General features: G+C 37.2%; 1 protein-coding gene across 7 annotated transcripts in view; it reads left to right on the plus strand.

The window, feature by feature from the left end:
• LOC124871242 (partitioning defective 3 homolog B-like) overlaps window positions 1-22,895 on the plus strand; it is a 318,482-nt gene that overhangs the window by 69,260 nt on the left and 226,327 nt on the right. For all 7 annotated transcript variants that reach the window (XM_047370389.1, XM_047370392.1, XM_047370391.1 and 4 more), the window contains one exon: window positions 13,228-13,298. In XM_047370389.1, the coding sequence (XP_047226345.1) occupies window positions 13,228-13,298 (71 nt within the window). The remainder of the gene's footprint in view (window positions 1-13,227; window positions 13,299-22,895) is intronic.

A 22,895-nucleotide genomic window follows, 5' to 3' on the forward strand; every position in this document is an offset into this window, starting at 1 on the left:
GTCCCCACTACTGAAGGCCTCTTCCTTATCCAGTCTTAACCTTCTGAGTTTAGCTGTGAACCAGGGTTTGTCGTTGTTGTAACTCACCCTGGTGTATGATGGTACACAGCTGTCCTCGCAGCTCCTTAGAAAAAAATCGGAAGGGAGATTTAGTCAGTAGGTGACTGTTTTTCAGTCGATTTTAATTATTTAAAAGACAACAGTTTAACAGTTAGAGTTTGGGAAGGAGTTTTAAAACTAGCCTCTCATAATCTTTCTCTGTCTTGAGGTCATTTGGACTTTTTTTTGAGATATTGATTTACTTTGATATATTATCACGGTCACTATGAACTCTCTGCAGTGCTTTTGTAATCTAATAGGCAGACTGTCATTAAATATGCTAAGCACATTAAGATTGTCAAGGGAATAAACACTTTGATTTTAATGACCCTTGCCCTTTCACTTGAAAAGTATTCCTCTTCTCAGTTGCAAAGTTTGTACCACTCTTTTTTAGACCGAGGAAAGTTGCTTTTGTCATCTTTTCTGTTTTTTATTTTGTGAGATTGATGATTATGGTTTTGATGAATACTATCTGTCCAGGTATTTATTTTGATCAGTTTAAAAGAAGAAAAAGTAGAAACAACTCACAAAAGTCCTATTTTAGACAAGTTATGTGCCAAAACAATTGGTAAAAGACGTATTAAGACAACACTGGCATAGATGAGAGCTCTTTCAACCATGCTGGAACCTATAATTAAGCTTTCTCTTACAGACAGTTCCTTTTAAAAGAAGTCACATCCCTTAAAATGTTGCTTTACTTTCTGTCACATTACAGTCTCAAACCTCAGTGTCTAACACAAGATTTTACATAATTATGAAGATGAAGGAAAATAATGCATAGTTTTTAATGTATTTTATGAATAACATTGTTAAAACTGTAGCATGAATTTATATACAGCCCCCTTACTCTGATACCCCCTAAATAAGTTAAAGTGCAAATGATGTTATTTATCTCGTGTTTGTAATAAAGTAAATAGATCCAAACAACAAGAATACATTAAACCTAAACTAGCGCCATATGTAGCATGAAATTTATATTCCAGCATTTTAATCGTCTAGTGGTATACTGACACAGGTCAGCAGTTTGCCTTTTTGTACAAACATGTGAGAATATACGTGGTTAAAGAGAAGAGGCCAAATGTTTCCCGTCTTTTCTTCTGCAGGCACATTTTGCCACATCAGGCTCCATTAATGAAGATGGATGACTCTCAAGAGTTTTCCCCCTTCTATCTTTTGAGGCCATCTCTGACTTTCTCAGAGGTCAAAGGTCACACTTTTCTGTTAGCTTCATCTGCTCCTCCTGTACTACTGATGCTAGGGCGATAGAAGATGTTGTTCTTTGTGAGGCTATGGTGTCTAAGTATGAAACAAAATGAACACAAACAAGATTCAGTTCAGTTCAATTTATTTATATAGGGTGCACTTTGTGTTCTTGACTAAATGACATGGCCCTCTTTACCCTCAAAACATTATTACCTCTTGTAGCAGCATCTTGTAACATGAGGTACCTCTTTAGATGCACAGAGAACCTAAACCAAATGCCTTTTTTGTTCTCTGCTTGGGCAGCAAGAACATATTTTTCCTTTTCCTTTTAGCACCCTTGTGTTATGCATATTAATTAGTATAGCATACAGTACACAGTAATTACAATGTATTGATTTACCTTACATTTACACGTCATTGGTAGAATAAAACAACTCAAACACACAGTTGTTGTTGGTTAGAGATGTAGTTTGGATTGCTCTTGATAGTGTTACTGTTTCCTATTCCCTATTCACCGTTGGACACAGATAATCCCTTAGGTTCACTGCTAATATTAACTCAATGCTTGATTGGACTGTTGAGTGATGAGCCTTCTCCCCTCGAGACTCCGTACTGGACAAACATGCTTCCTTAATAAGTCTGTATTCCCCATAGAATGATATGTTTGCAAGGTTTTTTTGTTCAGGGAATATGTTCGGTTCTTGGAGGTGGTCAGTGTTTCTACGTGTTGTTGCTCAGGGTGACTGACAGTGTTTGAGAAGTGCAACATGTAAACCGCATGCTAAAGTGTTATTGTAGGTGTGAGTATTTCAGCCTTTTTCTTTAATAAGAACATTTTCCAACTCCCAATCCATGCCAACTATAAAGTTAAAAATATATTTATATATAAATTAAAAATAGTTTTTGCTATGTATCTTACATGAAAAAGTGCTAAGTTGTTGCTTAAAGTAATTGATAATTTTTTAATTAACACAGGAAAATGAATGGTGACCTATATCTTGTACGTAGCGTTTTATTCCCCAGTGCAACTATATTTGAGATCTGCAACCTAAAAGTGTAGTAATTTTAGAAATAAGCGTGAGAGAAAAAGTAAGAATTGTGCTTAATTGACAGGCTTTTTTACAAAATTAAGATGTCTTTTTGCTGTCTCTGTTTTCTGAACTGATAGAGACAGCGTGAGGGGTTGAAGTAAAACTGCGGCCTCTAAGCGATCCGCCCAGGATCTGCCAGCTTATGTAAACGTGAGCCAGCCTGATGGTGTAGTGATTATAGAGGATCTTTCTGGCCAGTTAAATGGGGATTTTAGGCAAAAACACTCCGGCACCGGAGCAAATTGGTGCGTCACGCACATAATTTCTCGCCATTAACACATATTAGAAGGCTCATGCTGAAGTGCTTTAAAACACGTCAGTGCGAGGCTTGTGTTGGAGATCAGATCACTGGACTTCATCCAAGGCCAGGTTTTTTTGTCATTCTAAGAAATCGAATGAAACTGATGAGGCGTCATTCCCCACTGATGTGTTTTATCCTTCAGAATGGGAGATCATTTTCTGCGTAACCCTGTGTATCGACCCTGCTATGTTCCACTTCTAGACTATTTAATTTGGTGATGCTAGCTTGATTTTTTTTTTTTTGTATGGAATATAACCTGCTTGAAATGTAACGTATGAATGGCCAGAAGCAGCTTAGAGAGGATGCTGTCTTAGTGGGTGTATAAATAATCTGTTTTGTGTATTTCGCAAGACAAGATGAGTAGATTCTACCAAGAAATGTTAACCAAGTGTACGAAACTCTTAATGGACTATGACAATGAGAATCTTTGGATGCCAGATGCTCCCTTGTCCCAATCACAGCTGTAAGGCGGAACGAGTAGCCTGTGGATGAATGATGGACTCCCAAACTTCCTAGAAACTGCTTTAAGAAACTATTAAAGGTGTATTACAGAGAGGTCTGAGCAGTTCAAGAAGGCCACGAATTTCAGTCATTACGTTAGTAATGACTAACTGCATCATCTTGTGAAAGTAAGTCATTATTTTCCTAAATATCGTTGATGGGACGTTTTATGGAATAAGGCTAAAATAAACAAAAAAATAACTAAAAAAGAAAATTGTGTCACTATTCTTTGGCCAGCATCTCTCTGTCTGCTTGATGGCCTTCAGTGTCTCAAATCTTTGTGCTGTCTTTGCTTTTCACTCTCACACCTACTGTGCTGTAACAGCTACCACTTAAGTGTCGATGCAGTAAATGACTCTGTAGAAGCATCTGTTGTAAGTAAATAAATAAAAAAACCTTATTTTTTCGTTCTACAAGTTTTCAGTCTTGCTTTTACTCTTTTTTTCTGTTTTTCCTTCACAGTCCCACTCTCACACATTCACATCCACATATGTGCACTCACTCACTCATCTTCCTCTTCCCAACATGTCAGGTTCCAGCAGAGGTAATGGCTCCGGGGTAATTGTTCAAATTGTCACTTGGCCTTTTGGTGAGAGCGGTGAAGGGAAGAAAGTACTCTTCTTGCAGTAATTTTCTGTCTGTCTTTTCTCCTACTCACCTGGCCTTTCCTTTGCTTAGTTTTTAATCTTCAACAGATTTACTCCTACAGTCTCAACTCTTCTCTTAAAAACTGTTGCATATATATCCAGTAGGGTCAAATATTTTGCCTGTATCATGTTGTTTTACAAACGCAAATAGATACACAAGGTTGCTGAGAATGTGATAGTCAGACGAAGTGTTTGGGACTAATAAGGCAATAGAGCACGCACTTGTCATGCTACATCTGCATTTATGTCTGAGTGTGCTTTCGAATGCATGTAATTGGCTTGTGTGTTGCCCTGCAGGGATGCTGTTGAAATTGTTTTGTCTAGTCTACATTTGCTTTTTTGCACCAAACACTTTGCAGCCTTTTTTCCCTTTGGCGCTCAAGTGTACCTCTACAAGTTTAAAGCTCCACTCCGTTCTACTGAAGTTCCAGTGTGGAAGACATAGTGAAACCTTGTTGATCAAATTACAAACTAGGACTTTGAGGAAAACTACATTTTAGTTGATATTGTGACTTTCTTTTTGTTTGCCACTCATGGTGCAACCAGTTTAGTCATTTTCTCATATAATTACCTCTTCATATCAAGTAGTGGAGAAGAGAGTTAAAATATGGTGTCATTTTCAGTTCTGTCTAGCTGTTTTCAAAGTGGCTAATTTAGATGATATTGGTTAGCAAACATAAAACAGTTAAGATTATATGAAGAAGTAAAGAAGTAAGATAAACAGACTAAGGTCTCTTGATTATAGAAAAAAATTATATTCACAATTATTATGGTCAATATTGAAATCGTGGTTGCTAACTACTATTATTAAATGTGGACAAACCCTACCGGTCAAAAGTTTTAGACACTCTTACTCATTTAAAGGTTTTCTTTGTGTTTATGACTATTTACATGTATGTCGATTCTCACTGAAGGCATCAAAACTGTGAATGAACACATATGCAATTAAGTAGCAAACGCAAAATTGTAAAATAACTTTAAATATGTTATATTTTATATTACTTAAAGTAGCCACCCTTAGCTGTAATGACTGAAATATTAACCTCTGGCCGTCTCTCAATGAACCTCTGGGAAGTTCTTTTAAAGCTCTTTGGAAAACCATTTCAGGTGACCACCTCATAAAGCTCATGGAGAGAATGCCAGGAGAGCAAAGCAGTAATAAAAGCAAAGGGGGCTATTTTATAAAAATCATCATAAAATGTCATAAATTACATGACATTTCAGTATGATATCACAGATGTTGCAGCCCAAATGTTTGGTACTACTTCCTGTTTCATAAGTCATGTGTAAGATGTTGTAAATAATAGCCTTTTTTCAAGCATATTTTCTGAGTTGCAAATCTTCAGTGTGCAATATAGATCATCATGCACATATAAACTATATATCCAGTCAGTATTGGACAAATGCAAAGCATGCATCCCAACATTTATTATACTTAGTCTTGGAGCATTTTCAAGGAACACTTTGGCTGATTGGTCATTTAGTAATTAGAAATATTACTAATAGTTTAGTCTTTTTATTCACTTTGAGCAATTATTAAATTGGACCAAGAATAATAAATGCTTGCAGCCCATTTATTATACACGAGCAGTAGTTACTTAACGCAGGATTATTAATCATTGAGTTAAAATGGAAATCCTGATTTTCTGTCCTCCAGTTTTTGGAGGGCCACTAATGCTCACACTTATTGATTAAGCTGTCAAATGTCGACAGACTAATGTATTAATTTTTTCATTGCTTTTGCCCACTCTATATTTAATAAATCTTTGTTATTCAGTATGATTTTATTTTGCTTTCTGAAACTCTTAGGTACTTTAATAATTATTTTCTATATGTTTTCTACCAAGTGGTGAATTTTGACATAAATTGCAATTAATAAAAACCACGATTTACTCTGATGCTCATTCCTGTCACCGTTATCAGGAAGAAGGGTTCCATGTCTGTCAATACTTTCATGGTACATTCTATGATAAAATAACTTATATAACCACCTTTAGCAGCAAAACTTGAATTAGTTGTTTTTTTGTATGACTTTGTCTCTTAAATTGTGGGGGTCTCTTTTACAACATTGCTTCAGTTCATTTACAGTTCTGTGAAAAAGTAGTTGTCCCCTAGTAGTTTAAAGAAACTAAGATAACCTGAGTACATTCAAAAATGGCCTTCAATTCATGACCTGTTCCAGGTCAGGCCACTGCATCTCCATTAGATTTATGTTTGGAAGTGTAGATTCTCAGCCATCCATGACATGATAATCCTAATTGCTTAAGTAGAGGGCCACTGAACCTCTTCTCTTGTTTCTTGAACATGTTTCGCCTTTCATCCATGGCCCTGTCTACGTGGAGCCGAAGATGGTATCCGCACAGAATAGTTTGACCGTAAAGATGAAATCACCTAAACCCGGAGGAGCAGCAATAGGTGTTGTAGTACATATGCCAGGCCTGTGAGTGGGACTCTAACACTGCCACAGAGGTAAGGTGTTGTAAGGAGAAGAGCAGGAAAAGTACCTTTTCCTGGTGGCCCTTCTGGTTGTTCTGCGACAAGGAAATAAACACCTGTAGCAGACATAGTTTTCAATCTGTGGTTTGTGCTCATGGTCCCTGTACAGGAGCAACAGATGTCGGTGTAAAACAAACAATTAATTGAATAGCTGCCGAAATGCAACCAGAACTCTGCCATTGTTGTTGGTGGCTGGCTAGCGCATGCGTGTCAAGGGAGAGGCGAGGCAAACCAGCCAGCTTGTAGCCAGTTAAGTGATTAGGGCTCTCCACACCTAGCCACCATGGGCGGTGACTTCAAACTTTCCCACTCTGGGAGCAGGTTTCAAATGTAGTTGGTTTCACAGCCGCTTTATGTGGACGGGATCCCCTATCCAAGCAAGAAATACTGCGGATTCTCTCTAACCCGGCTCTGTGCGGATGGGACCCAAATGGCTTCCGCAGATCTGATCATGGTTAAAAGTAACAGGCTTATAAATAATAGTTGGAACAATCACTCTAATGGGGCCATTTGAGTCACTAATGTGGCAACAAGGACATGTGACTCACTGGCCCTACCCTCTATTCAGCTCAATGTTTAGGTTGTTGTTTCTTGACGGTGCCATGTGAGCATTAGACATCCTTTTGTTGGCTTTTTGAGATCTTTTGAACTACTTCGTGTTGTCAGACAGGTACTATTTAATTAAGTTCTTGAATCTATTGGTCTGTAGAAGTAATCAGGGCTGTGTGGGAAATTTATCTCAGCTTTCCAAAAATGTGCTTAATCACAGACAAGTCATTATTTAACACGGGTAATTACTTTTTTCACATCAGGCAAGGTTGGTTTGGATATCTTCTTTAACTTAATAAAAAAAAATAATGAGTTCAGAGCTGCCTTTTGTATCTGTCGGAAAAAGCAAAAACGTAAAAAATCTATAAGGGAGAAAATAATCTCAGTTCTCAATATCGTACTGATATATCTTACAGTATCATATATTCAACATTAATGTAGTCAACATATTTTAAATGTCACAGTATTTATGAGGTATATTTTTAAAGGACATGGTCTCTGAAGTCTTGCAACTTTCTAAACCTTTACAGACCTGCTGCCATATTCCTTTTCACAGAGCAAAAACTTAACTTTAGCCTCTGAACAAGCCAAGCTCATGTTTTTCTAATTTTACTTACATGACATTTCCAATTTTACCTTGCTAGCCGAGACATGCAGGGCCTGAGCTATTGGGTGTTTTACAACATCCATGAACATTGCACTCTTTGGCCTTGGAGTGCAATTTGCTAGAACATGTAATCATATTGTTCATGTCTTCTATTAAAAAAAATAACAGATGTATCATCTCTAAATTAATCATTTGTACAGGATGCAACATTTGTTGCTGCTTTTTCTACAATCAGTTCAATAACTGTAATTGGTCAAAGGGTTTTATGAAACCACTCAAATGTTTACAGGAATAATGAGACACATTTGTTTGTTCAGATTCATTTACTCGCATTAAATTGCCCTTTGATAAGTTACAGACATTGCTGGCCTTTGTAATTAATATGTTGTTTTTTCATAGAGAGAATGATGCGGAGAAACTATTTCTGCATTCATTCATTAAATGAGACATACAATTAAGCACCAGTAGCTCTGCAATTAATGTTTGAGTGACTGTCATGACAGTGAGGTTAGGATAATTAATGTCACCTGTCATCTTCTTACTAATTAAGCTCAAATGAGCATTAACAGCCAGACCATACCAATTAATTTCCAAAGCTTTAACATATGTATTGGCGGTTGGTGTTTCTCTGTTAGGCTTCATCCTGCCCTCTTACGTCTCTTTACACCATCCGCTGTGTATTTGATTCTCCATTCGGTCTGCCTTGCTGTTTCATTCTTTAGCTTTAAGTTTCTCTTTTCTCTGCCCCTCTCCTTCCGAAGCAGTTAGAGTCGGTCATATGGGTGGATAGGATGGTGGGGGTAAAAGGTGGAAGGTCATGTTTTGAATCCATTAGAGCCGTCTACTAACACAGAACCTTATTGACCTGTATGTTCGCCACCATATGTTTACACAAATGTGTGGACTGGGTGTACGCCTACTCAAGATGGCCCTTATGGTTTTATATTTCCTTATGTATAAATCTGCAACTCATAACATAAAAATAAATAAAAAATACTATTTTCTTTTAAGTACTGCTCAGTAATATTCACATCAATATACAGTAATTCAGTAAATTAGAATATGGGTTATGATGAGGCGCATTTGTCAGATTAAAAATACCTTTTGAAAAATAACCTTTAAGCAGATATGAAACATACTTTTCATTTTGCCCACGTTTTGTATTGAAAATGTTTTTTTTTATTGGTCTGATGTAACATTTTATCTTATATGCCTTGTTTTCATCAGTTCATTGTAAGCAGAAAATCAGCATAATTAACAGAAACAAAGGCTTTAGAAACTGTGTTTATTTCATCTGTATAATGTGTTTCATCTAAGGAATTGAGTGACTGAAATAAATTAACTTTTCAATAATATCAAAATTTAATACTGTATATTTCATATTGTTTAACACAAATATATAATCATAATTTTGCATTACTGAAGACAATTTGGAGATTATTCAATCTTTTTATTTTATTTTTTAAAATTGAACTATAGATAATACAGATGCACTTTAATACATTAGGATGTCAGATAATTTTTTATTTATTTTAGTAATTAGATTTAAAAAGCGAAACTCATAAATACATTCAGTACGTAGTGTGATATATGTGTTTCTGTTAATTTGGATGTTTCTGACTTAGAGCTAATGAAAACAGAAAGTTTATGTCAGTCAGTCATTTTCTACCGCTTATTCCATAGTGGGTCGTGGGGGAGCTGGTGCCTATCTCCAGCAATCTATGGGCGAGAGGCGGGGTACATCCTGGACAGGTCGCCAGTCCATTGCAGGGCAAAACACAAACAACCATGCACACACTCATTCTTACACCTAAGGGCAATTTAGATTAACCGATTAACCTAACAGGCATGTCTTTGGACTGTGGGAGGAAGCCGGAGTACCCGGTGAGAACCCACGCATGCACGGAGAGAACATGCAAACTCCATGCAGAAAGACCCCCGGCCGGGAATCGAACCCAGGACCTTCCTGCTGCAAGGCAACAGTACTACCAGCTGCTCCACCGTGCAGAAAGTTTATATTTGTCTGAAAATTAGAACGTTACATAAGCACTCCGTGCGCTTGGATTACTGCATAAATGCAGCATGGCATTATTTGTTTGTGCTTAGTGATAAATCAAACATGCAACATTTTAATGATTCAAAGTAGAAAAGAACAAATTATTCTAGGTCAGAAAATGAAAAAAAAGAAATGTGTTAAAGTTTCCCCAGTTTTAGGGTTGAATCTTTTTTATTTTATTCGAGCAACAAAAACAAGAACTTTCTTCGCAATCACTTGCTGTATTTAGCCAGGTTTAATGAATGGGTGTGCCCATATCTATTTTTGAGTAAAAGGTTGGATGTTCGTGGCCCTAATTACTATAATATTAAAATATAAGATAAAAAACATGGCTAAAAATACCTTGTGTTGTAAAATACTGTAACATTTCCATTAAGGAAGATATAAATTAGTCATTATAGTGCTCACCCTAAAAAACTATAGAAGGTTTCCATTTGAATCGACTTTATTTGCTTACTGCCATATTTGTATCATTCCTGAACTTCAGTTGGGGCACACACATACAGGTCCTTCTCAAAATATTAGCATATTGTGATAAAGTTCATTATTTTCCATAATGTCATGAGAAAAATTTAACATTCATATATTTTAGATTCATTGCACACTAACTGAAATATTTCAGGTCTTTTATTGTCTTAATATGGATGATTTTGGCATACAGCTCATGAAAACCCAAAATTCCTATCTCACAAAATGATCATATCATTAAAAGGGTCTCTAAACGAGCTATGAACCTAATCATCTGAATCAACAAGTTAACTCTAAACACCTGCAAAAGATTCGTGAGGCCTTTAAAACTCCCAGCCTGGTTCATCACTCAAAACCCCAATCATGGGTAAGACTGCGGACTTGACTGCTGTCCAGAAGGCCACTATTGACACCCTCAAGCAAGAAGGTAAGACACAGAAATAAATTTCTGAACGAATAGGCTGTTCCCAGAGTGCTGTATCAAGGCACCTCTGTGGGAAGTCTGTGGGAAGGAAAAAGTGTGGCAGAAAACGCTGCACAACGAGAAGAGGTGACCGGACCCTGAGGAAGATTGTGGAGAAGGGCCGATTCCAGACCTTGGGGGACCTGCGGAAGCAGTGGACTGAGTCTGGAGTAGAAACATCCAGAGCCACCGTGTACAGGCGTGTGCAGGAAATGGGCTACAGGTGCCGCATTCCCCAGGTTAAGCCACTTTTGAACCAGAAACAGCGGCAGAAGCGCCTGACCTGGGCTACAGAGAAGCAGCACTGGACTGTTGCTCAGTGGTCCAAAGTACTTTTTTCGGATGAAAGCAAATTCTGCATGTCATTCGGAAATCAAGGTGCCAGAGTCTGGAGGAAGACTGGGGAGAAGGAAATGCCAAAATGCCAGAAGTCCAGTGTCAAGTACCCACAGTCAGTGATGGTCTGGGGTGCCGTGTCAGCTGCTGGTGTTGGTCCACTGTGTTTTATCAAGGGCAGGGTCAATGCAGCTAGCTATCAGGAGATTTTGGAGCACTTCATGCTTCCATCTGCTGAAAAGCTTTATGGAGATGAAGATTTCATTTTTCAGCACGACCTGGCACCTGCTCACAGTGCCAAAACCACTGGTAAATGGTTTACTGACCATGGTATCACTGTGCTCAATTGGCCTGCCAACTCTCCTGACCTGAACCCCATAGAGAATCTGTGGGATATTGTGAAGAGAACGTTGAGAGACTCAAGACCCAACACTCTGGATGAGCTAAAGGCCGCTATCGAAGTATCCTGGGCCTCCATAAGACCTCAGCAGTGCCACAGGCTGATTGCCTCCATGCCACGCCGCATTGAAGCAGTCATTTCTGCAAAAGGATTCCCGACCAAGTATTGAGTGCATAACTGTACATGATTATTTGAAGGTTGACATTTTTTGTATTAAAAACACTTTTCTTTTATTGGTCGGATGAAATATGCTAATTTTGTGAGATAGGAATTTTGGGTTTTCATGAGCTGTATGCCAAAATCATCCGTATTAAGACAATAAAAGACCTGAAATATTTCAGTTAGTGTGCAATGAATCTAAAATATATGAAAGTTAAATTTTCATCATGACATTATGGAAAATAATGAACTTTATCACAATATGCTAATATTTTGAGAAGGACCTGTAAATATTACAAGGGCTGAAAAAGGTCCCCGGGCCACAGTTTGGACAACCATGCTTCATAGTGTTTAGATCAGGCCTATCAATCTGGCCCATCAAGCATAACGAAATTTAATTGTCATTAAACCACATGTCTGAATCTTTGGCATTTTCCAGCAGATGCCAAGTCCTGCTAGGAAATGAAATCAGAATCACCAAAACGCTTGTCAGCAGTGGGACACCCGACATGCTCTAAAATGTCTTGCTAGATGGCTGTGTTTACATTGGACTTGATCAAACTGGACCAATACCAGCAGATGACATGGCTCCTCAAGTATTATGGGCCTCTACATTCCTCCACCAGATTCTAGGTCCTTGATTTCTAAATTAAATGCTATATGTAATTTGGTCTGAAAAGAAAGCTTCGGACCTCTGAACACAGTCCAGTCCTTTTTCTCCTTTTCCCATGTAAGAAACTTCCAACATTATCTCTCGTTCGGTAGTAGCTTCACACAAGGAATGTGACAGTTGTAGCTCCTGTCCTGGATACATCTGTGTGTGGTGGCTCTTACTGCACTGACTCTAGGCCCTCTCCATGTCTCTTAAATCTCTCCCAAATTCTTAAATGGACTTTGCTTCACAGTCTCCTCAATGCAACAGCTATCTTTGCTGCTTGGGCACCTTTTTCTACCACACATTTTCCTTCCACTCAACTTTCCATTTATTTGCTTGGATACAGAACTCTCTAAACAGCCAGCTTCTTTAGCAATTATCCTCTGTGGCTTATAATCTTGTGGAGGGTGTCAATGACTGTCTAATGGACAAGTGTCAAGTCAGCAGTCTTCCTAATTATCGGATAGAGTATAATAGAACATATCTTTGGTCAAAATAATGTATAATTGTTCTTATGTAGTGTTCAAATGTCTGACAAACTGAATCTTGGGTTCCTATTCAGTTGTAAGCCATCAAATAATATAATTAATTTCTTTTTGAATTAAATATAACATTTTAAAGTTATATTTCAGTGATGTTCTAATTTATTCAGAGGGCACTGTATAAAAAATTTGGTAAATGAAAGAAATAAATGTTTCATATGTTGATTTGCTTCAAAATGGCTTTGTTTGGTTGCAGTAAATAATTCTATGTCGAAGAAAAATAATACCTTTCTTCCTTTTTCATTTGGTTGCCATGCCCACTAATACTCTTATTTATTACTGCTTATCAAAACCGTCTGTTTGCCTTCAAAAGTTAAATGGTGCTTCATCTATTGATCAAATTAGCATCTTCTTCTCTCCTCACTTCAAATATTTATTCTTCGTTCCCCCTTTTGTGTTCCAGTCATTTTGTAATTGTAAAAATTAAATTGTTGAGTTCAGAATTTTTTAATTAAGTTCATTAAGGTTAAAATCAAAACATTGGAGCTTCTTTGATTTTTAAGTTGCTATTGGTAATTCTTAATATAAGCATTATCTCTCCTTTTGATTCCCTCCTGTTGTTAAGTGTTAAAAATTCCCCATCACTGCCTGACTGATAGGACAGATGTTCTGTGTGTGTGTGTGTGTGTGTGTGTGTGTGTGTGTGCTCTGCAGGTAGCCAGTCCTGATGTGGAGGGGTCTACAGGGATGGAACGAGCTCAAGGCAAACACACCTTCAGTGGCAGGTCAGTGCCTTTCTTTTTGTTGCATCACTGATGAATGGAAATCAAACATTTCAACTTTCATCTGGGGAAAAAAAAGAAAAGCATTCTGATTAAAAGCCTAGAAGACAAAAGATCAAACTGATTACTGTCATAGGAGTTTTAGCTGATTTCTATCCCTTTTTTTTTCTGGTCCTCATCTGTTCCATTCCTTTTTATTTTTCATTTGTTTTGCGGGTAATTCATCCAGAGAAACTGCCAAAGCATTACATTTGTTTGTCTGAAATGAGTGTTTCTGCCCAATGAGAAGGTTGTGTTTGTGCATATTTGTCTACATTCATGTTCATTGGTTTTTTTGAGTTTGTCTCTGTCCCACTTTCTCTTCATTAAAGATGTTTTCCAATCCAGATCAAGGCCCTCGCAGATATATTTACTGTTAAAAAGCTCCATCATTAGCTAACTACAAAAGACTGCCAAAACAGGGTCAGGGTCTCACACACACACATGAAAGGCACACGAAAATGCTTAGACTGCCATAAACACATGGTCTGAAAGATAAACAGCTACAAACACATTTGCATCTGCTATTTTTAAACGCACACACTAATGAATGCTGCTTAATTAAGTTCTGGGTTGCAGGATGCCCCATGTCTCTGATGGACTTTTTTTGTCCATATTCATGTGGGGCATAAGGCTCTTTGGGGCAGGATCCTACATTTAAACATGGGGGGGAAGTCATGCAGTTACTATACGCTACGAAACAGAAGCTTACTATAGAAAATCCATTTAACAATAACCAGAGAGAAGCTGTGATGTTTGCATGAGCCTTGTGTTGGAAACAAGTCTCAAATACTCCCATGTTATCTTCGAGGACAGATTTAAGTGGTCCTTCTACCACACAGCAAGCATTTACCTGCAGAGCTTTGATTTTGCATGGTAATGTGGCCTTTGTGGAGTAAGTGATTTCCATACTTAATTGGCCTACAGCTATTCTCAAAAACACTGGTGCCAATACAAGAACCCGTTACATTACAGCAAACTTTTAAAGCTTTACATATCTTCTTTTCAAACCCTCAGCTTAAATATAGAGACTAAACTTAACAATTCTTTATGCTATGTATTTTATTAAGGATTCTTTAAGTGTTTTTAGATAAATGTTTTGGTCAGAGGTTTCTGTTCACTATTCACTTCAAATGGACATGAAACATTTTAATTTTGGGTTTTTATTTGAACCATACTTTTTTAGGGTTGAATTAAGAAAACAAGAATTTGGCAAATAAGTCTGTATTTATTGTGGATTTTCTTCTTAAAAAAGGACAAAATTAAACATAAATTCTTATAAAAAACCCTACAAATGCTTAGTTAAATGTTCCTTAGCAAGTCACAGCTTGACTAAGCAATTTTGTAGCCATCAAAAAGCTTCTGGCATGTTGTGAAATGAATGCTTTAATATTTTATTAAATAATATTTTGGTCTGGTATTAGGACAAAATTGAAAGGGATGAGCCATCTGTGGCATTATTGAACAGCAAACTCTGTACACACACATAATGAATTCATACAATTTCTTAAAATTCAAGAATTTATTAACAAAAATAATTCAACTAAAAGTCAAACATATTTCAGTCAACAAACTCTTTACTACCCTAGAACAATCCAACTACCAAATAAAATGAAAGAATAAGGAAGACTAATGGGATATGTACAATATAAATAAGTTGATCAAAGATGGTTGAAAACCATGACCAAAAGAGTGATGCAACATTACCATGCAATGTTATTTATGTTTGAGAACCAAGGATTATCTTGAGGAATCTGGAATTGAAGTTAAGTTAGTCTTGGAACCAACTTAGGCAATAATTGGTATACTTTCAAACAACCATTCACAATGCAAAATCCATGATGATGCTCCCACCTCCATGCTTGGCAGTTAGCACATTGTTCTTTGAAAGCTTTGACTAGATTTCTTTAAACATTTATTGCTATTTTGGCCAAAAACCTACATTTCTGTCTTGTGTGTCAATAAAACCTTTCACAGTAGACTTGTGTCCTGATGGTTCCTGGTTTGTTGAGGAACATCATAACCCATTTCCTCTTCTGGTGATGAGATATGTTTGGGATCTTGTTCCAGATCTTGGTAGTGGTGACACATTGACATAACCTATTATACGTATAAATGTTTGAGGTAATGTAGTTCTTTAGAAATAGATTCAAAAGACTCTTCCAAGTGAACAAGACCCCAAGATACTTGAACTCCTCCACTTGAGGCAGGGCCTCCCCACCCCCCGACCCGGAGAAGGCACTCTACCCTCTTCCAGCTCAAGACCATGGCCTCGGACTTGGAGGCCACTTCACCCTCGGCTGCAAACTGCTCCAGTGAGAGCCGTAGATCACGAGCTGATTAAGCCAATAGGAGCACATCGTCTACGAAAAGAGACGCAATCCTACAGCCACCAAAACGGATCCCCTCAACATCTTGGCTGCGCCTACAAATTCTGTCCATAAAGGTTATGAACAGAAACTGTAACAAAGGGCAACCTTTGCGGAGTCCAACCCTCACCCAGGACAGGCTGGAGGGACTATGTTACTCGCATGGCCTGGGAACGCCTTGGGATTCCCCCTGACAAGCTGGCCCTATTGGCTGGGGAAAGGGAAGTCTGGGTCTCTCTGCTTAGGCTGCTGCTCCCGTGACCCGACCCCGGATAACCGGAAGACAGTGGATTGATGGATGGATGAACTTTTCCAAGTTGTCCAAATTGTTAATCTACAAGTGTCCTTGGGTCTTCACAGAGGACCTTGAATCTTCCCATAGTTTTGACTATTGTTCAGTCCAGTGAGATTCATCGAACAAACTTTTTTTAAGCATTAAAAGACCAACTGCCAGTTTCAATTTGTCTTTTTCATTAACAAAAAGGTTAATAACCTATGGCCAAGTTAAAAAAAACGATCTAGAACCTTAAGCTCAACCTAGCTCAAGACAAGGTGAATGCTTGTAATATTTAAGGTCATATGTATAATTTCAACTCTTTGTGGAGGGTTTTGCAGTTTACTGAATAAAACCTCAGCTCTCCTAAAAATATAACTGTTAATTAGCTAAGAACTCCTACAGTAAATAGGAAAGTGTGCATTCAGGAAAGTGTCTAGCAGAGGTTGCGCCAGACTTTTTCTTTGTCCGTAATTTTGACTGACAGGATAAAAAAAATCCTGTCATAATCTATTTTTACCCTTTTTTTTTTTTATATGATAATAATTAAACATTCAATAGCATTTATTTTTATTCATTTTAATTCATATTCATTTTGAACAAGCTGTACAGAGAATCCACATCAACCAGATAAATGCACCTAACTTTCTCTCCTGTGACAAAATCACTGAATGTGGTTCCAGTTACTAAATATAAACAATGAAATTAAACGATTGAACTTAAAATATAAACAGAGCACCTGTGGCCATCAACAGTCAAAAACGGAAAATAGTTATTCACTAGAGAGCTGTTGTGTACACAAAAACATATCTATGTGCGTCCATAGGTTAGCTATGGATTGTTCTCACAGAGAGAATATGTGTCCTTGTTAAAGGAAATATTGTCATGGTAGCAATTAATCTGAAATTATGTGAAATCTTTAATACAACAACAAATAAGACACTATTTATAGCAGTACACTGTACTGAAATACTATCACGACATAATTTTAAACTACTGTAAAGCAACATTGTTAAAATACAAAACACTAACCTGAAAAATATATTTATTTCTCACTTAATAACAGAACTACTAACAAGATTTTATTAAGATCTTCAACAAAGAATACAGTTTTCTTTGGTCTAATTTCTTTATGATTTAAGCTGCTATATTTATTAGCAGCAGTCCTGGGAAGTGGAAGGCTGCTGTTAATAGATTAGTTCATGCTAATGCTTGCTGTTGACTTTTCGTCTGACATCACTGAGCTCGAAAGATGAATATTTTATTACTTAGTGTTTTAGAAATTACCAATAATTACAGGCATGCCATGATAATATACAATTTAATAAATAGTTGAACAAACATTATAAAAAAGATTCGAATATCAACATGAGCTGACCTAACAGAGCCACTTTAGTCTTTCTAAACATCACCTCATGCTCAAAGAAGCAGACATAAACATAAGGGCACTCTTTATGAAAGTTGTTTGCAGCATTCTTTGCCTTAGGTTTCTGCTGTGCCATTATCAACTTACTTGTTACCTCAGTAGACAAATGACAGCCAAATCAATAGCTAAGCTAACTAAATAGAAACCTTCTTGTTCCATTACCAGCTCTAGTACTGAACAATGTAGTGTAGCAAATACAAAGGTTATTACAAAAGTGGTCACCAACTCCCATTTGTGTCATTTTCCCTCTAACTTTTCTTTTTGCACATATCCTTTCATGCACACATAGTCTAATCACATAAGAACTATCCCAGCTGTGAGTAATGTAGAAGTGATGTAATGGTTTTTGTGGTGACCAGGGAAACGATCCTTGAAATTGCAAAAAGAAAAGTCCAAAATGAAGGAAGAAATGCGATCATAAATACTAGAACAGCAAAGCAGGAGTTAAATGAATGTGTGTCTTTTACCATGACTGCATATGAGCTGTGAGCGTTGTGTTTCTGCACACACCGTGGTCCGCTTTGTGTTTGCACGCGAGTATTTCTGCACCTTCGAACGCACAGTAATGGCTCATCATTATTTTAACCACACCACATGCTCATCATTATTTTAACCACACCACATGCACCGCAAAGAAGTCATTACGCGTAAATCAAAACGTCCTTTTTCATACGGTGAAACAGATTTACTATATAGTGGAGTTTCCACTATATTTCTTTATGAGTAAGGCACTGTGTTGATGGTGCTTCAGAAACCAGGAGGTGAACAGGTAAATACGTAGGTTCCACTGGTGGCACAAAACAAAATACATTTAAAAAGCTTTTTGTGGTTTAAGAGCAGCTATACATCTTTGGTGATTTGTTCTTTAGTAAACTCAGCCATCAATAGCAAAAAAGGTCTGCATTGTGGTCCTGCTTATACCTGGTTCACCTGAGAGACCTCACTCATGGCGAAAGAAAATCATAGATAGAACAGGTTTGGTCCTACAGTGTGTGGTCTACAGCCACACCGCAAGTGCAACACACCACTCAAGAACATACAGATGTCAGACGGTAGAGTTCAGAGTAAATAAACATGGCCGACGATGAAGAAGCTATGCCGATAGTTTGTGGACTAATTCTAACAGAGAAAAAATGTTACAAAAAGAAAAGGAGTGGACACAGCGCGCCCAGAGGCTCTACTTGCTGCACTATGATATGGAGGTGAGTTGTTGGGTTTTTCTCCTCGGGAAACATCGTTACACACTGTGTTAAGATTGTTCTCTCTTCTGATATTTCATTGACTTTCCTCCATTTTGGATTCCCCTCCATGTTTCCATCACCTCGCTTTCTGATTGGCTGCACGTCCCATTCAACAGGCTGTGTGCTTGTTGGTCGTCGGGGAACACCCTTAATGCTTGCATATCGGGCCAAGACAATCCAACATGTTGAATATCCCCGATTTGAGATCGGAGCGATCCCAACGTCCTTCTGAGCAGACTAGATTGCTCTTAACACACTACACACACCTCACACGATTATCTAAAGAGCCATCATGAGAATCGGGTCGAAAATCTGCATAATTATTTTGCCGTGGGAACCAGGCATTACACCTGGATCTAGTAATTTCCTTCTCTTTGTTTGTTCTAATTTTTAACTGTATTGCTTACATTTGTGCTTGATTTGTTTTTCAGTTAGGGAAATTTTAATGCTTAAATTCTCAAAATAAACCATTTATATTTTAATGGTATGCAACTGTTAATTTATTCACTCATTTATGCAATGAATTCTATTTCTTTTTTTTTTTAATTCTTGGATGTTTTCTTTAATTAAAGTTTGGTTCTATGCAAACTTTAGCTTTACATCTGTGAGATTAGAAGGCCGTAAAAAGGTAAATACATTGATTAGGATAGTAATGAGAGAGTGAAATGCATTGGTGCAAAGAGAGTGGTTTGTTGATGCATATCCTCCTTTTTCATTTCTCCTCAGTGTTTGGGTCTTTCATAGAGAGGATCAGTAAAGTGGCAGCTGGATAAAGAGAACACCTGCTCTCTTCATCTCTCTGTCCTGCTCTCTGTGCATACAGCTCATTTTTCTCTCTCCTATTCATTCATTGCGCTGCGTCTCTTTTCTCAAGTCTCACCCGTTCTGTCGCTCCCTCTCTCAACCCCACTTCATATTTGCATTGATGCAGCCTGTCAAACATCTTTCACAAAAAATATAAAGGAAGAAAAAGGAAATGCAGATGGATCTCAATTACGTTTGTGTGTGTGTGTGTGTGTGTGTGTGTGTGTGTGTGTGTGTGTGTGTGTGTTTGTGTGTAGTAGGTGGAGATCAGAGGCACAGCAGCAGGAAGAGATAAAGGGAGGGATGCATGTTATTTTCCTGCTCATAATAATTCTTTTTATTAGCCTTGGCTAATTAATTCAGCGCCTCCTCTCTCCCTCATTTCACTCTTTCATTTCTAAGGCTTCCTTGATTCATACCTCCTTTTTCAGTTATTATTTTAAATTGACACTGGGATTCAGGGATGCATTGCCAGTTTTTAGAAGTCTGCCTAAGACAGGAACATCTCATGTCACTATAGTCATGAAAACAAAGTACTTCTACAAGGTATCATCAAGTGGAGACCAGTGCTAAATGTATATATACATACACATATACATATATCTATCACACATTAATTGGATCCTAAGTATTCCATCCATCCGTTAGTCTGATGCTCTTCTCTGAGACCCCCCCCAAGGCCACCTCGCGGAGGGAACTTATTTCAGCTGCTTGTATCTGGGATATTGTACTTTTTTACTGTATTGTGTCCACTCGTAGAAGCATTAACTGCAGCTGTAACTATATCTCAATTTATGAAAATTACAACTGTTACGCAAGAGAAGCTGTGAAATGTCTTACTTTCCTGTGTTCGTCCATCACTTTGGTTTGGCTCATCCACAAAACAGGAGAGGTCCAGACTGCAACGAACAATCAGGTCTGCAATGAGAAACATCAGGGCTGACCTTCCCTCCATCCAGGACTTGTGCAGGTCTAGGCTCAGGAAAAGGGCAGCTAACATCTCCACAGACTCCGCACATCCCGGACACAAACTGTTAACTTTTATCTTCAGGTCGGTGCTACAGAGCGCTAGTTCCGAAACCCAACCGCCACAGAGACAGTTTGTTCCCCCAGGTTGTTTCTCTGATGAACACAATGAACACCTTACAGCTTGAGTATTCAGCTGATCAGGCTGACCACTAGAAAATGGCGGTACATACACATACGTGCACATAATGTTCCTTTATCCTTATTTTATTTCCTCTAAAGTTTACATCTGTAGTCTGTCAGCGATTGAAAACCAAGTAAAGTTCCTAGTTTGTGTAAACCATCTTGGACAGTAAAGCTGATTCTGATTCTGATACCAAACAAGCATGGCAGTTACTTGGACATTTTCTTGAACAGATCTTTAAATAACAATAATTAGCTATGGATGTTAGCATTAGCATGCTAAGATTAGCCTGCAAATGCTAAGATAAGCATTAGCATTTTAGGTTGGCTCAGGCTGCAGTGCATTAAGGGTTTTTTAGCCGAAGTAGTGTACAACATCTGCACAGTACTTATGGTATGGTTTGACAAATGTTTTAGTTTACAAAGTGGGTGGTTGACAAATAGCACAATTCTGGCTGTCCTAGTGTCACATATTGATAAAAATTTATATTTTATAAGAAGATATACTTAAATGTTGTTGCCCTGACAACATATAGAACAATAATACCATAGATGTTGCAAGTACATTACAGTTCTTACCTAGAATTTTGATCCAGGCATCAAAAATGTTGTATGACTGTTCGGCATGTGTGTGCACTCACAATCTCTCAAATAAGAGATTATTTTCCAAATAATTTATAATATTTGTAGTTTTCCAATGCATATAAAATTACGTGTTGATGTCTACGCATAATGACAGACAGAGAGAGAGAGAGAGAGACAGAAAATATATAAAGATTAAATGGTGAAAAGAGACAGAAACAGATAAAAATGTGATTGAGACAGAAAAATGGATAAATAGCGAATGATGGAGAGCCAGTTAAAACAGATAAAGAAAAATATATAGAAATATGTATATAAACACAGTAGATAGAAAAAGAACATGTATATGAAAATGTATATGTGAATATGTAGTCAGCATAAACAGGCTGCAATCAGAGGATACATATATATATATATATATATATATATACACACACTGTATACTATATACTGTATACTATATAATATTTTGCCTTCTATTAAACACCCCCAACACCTAAATCCTAGGGGACACACTGGAGGGGCTACCAGTGGTATGGCAAAATGGCTCAGGGGTCCCCCAGTCAAAAAAGGTTCTAAGGCACAAACACCATCGTAATATTATGACTGCTTGTACTACTACTTACTATGATATTAAATGTTTAAAAGTCTTCGTCAATAAATATTTTCCTTTAACAGGTGTGAAGACAAGAAACAAAAAAGAAAAATTAAGCCATTCAGTGTCCAATCGCTTCCTCCTTCAAAGTAGAACATATTGAGAGAAAAATGGAGAAATGCACAAAAGAAACACAGAAAAAGAAAAAGGGAGGTTAATGCCATTATGAACTTGATGTCTCCATCTCTTGAGGCTTTTTTAAATTATAAGTAAAATAAAGAAGAACAGCTAAAAGCTGAAAAATACAGAAAAATATAAACGGAAAACACTGCATCCTGTTTGCACTGATAGTGAAGCTTTTTGGCGAAGAGCCCCCAAAAATTGTTTTGTTAAGTATACAATGAATAAAAAAACACTTTCTTTCTTACATTGATATATTGTGTGATGCAGTTTATTATTTGGCGTGGCACACGTCATTTGGTGCAATTTTGACAAATATCAATAGAACACAAGCAAATTACTCTCAGTAAGAGTCTCAAGGAATTTCTTTGAGTTTTAACAAGATTTAACAGAATTAATCTAAAATATGTTGTAAGATGAAGGTGCGATGTGCTTTGTAATGATTTAGAAAAACATAACCAAATTGTACCACATTTTTACAAAGAAATGTTATGTATTAAAGCAGTTGTGATTAAAATGTTTGTTCAAGTGAGTTAGAAAAAAAAAAAAAGTCCTTTCTGGCACTGATGCAGCAAATTGATGAAACAAAAATAATTCAATATAAAATCCAAATGAACATATGCATTTGGAAAGTTAACAGTCTTAGCAACTCAAAAAATAATTTTCAAGGACAATATATAAAATAATTATTAGACAATTATTTGTCAACTACTCAAGTATAGTGGAGAAAATTACTTCTGGAATATTTAACACCACTACAAAGTGGAGTCTATACAAAAAGAACAGAAATTTGTGTTTAGTTATGTTTTTCTTTGCTATCTAATATGGATGGAAATCCTGTATATTTCCCCTTAAATGGGGCACATTTGTAAGGAAAATGCATTTTTGGGTTGAGCATCTTAGTGGAGTATTTGAGCTTTTTCCATGAAAAATGGCCAAAA

This window comes from Girardinichthys multiradiatus, chromosome 7, assembly GCF_021462225.1.
Source record: "Girardinichthys multiradiatus isolate DD_20200921_A chromosome 7, DD_fGirMul_XY1, whole genome shotgun sequence".
NCBI lineage: Eukaryota > Metazoa > Chordata > Actinopteri > Cyprinodontiformes > Goodeidae > Girardinichthys > Girardinichthys multiradiatus.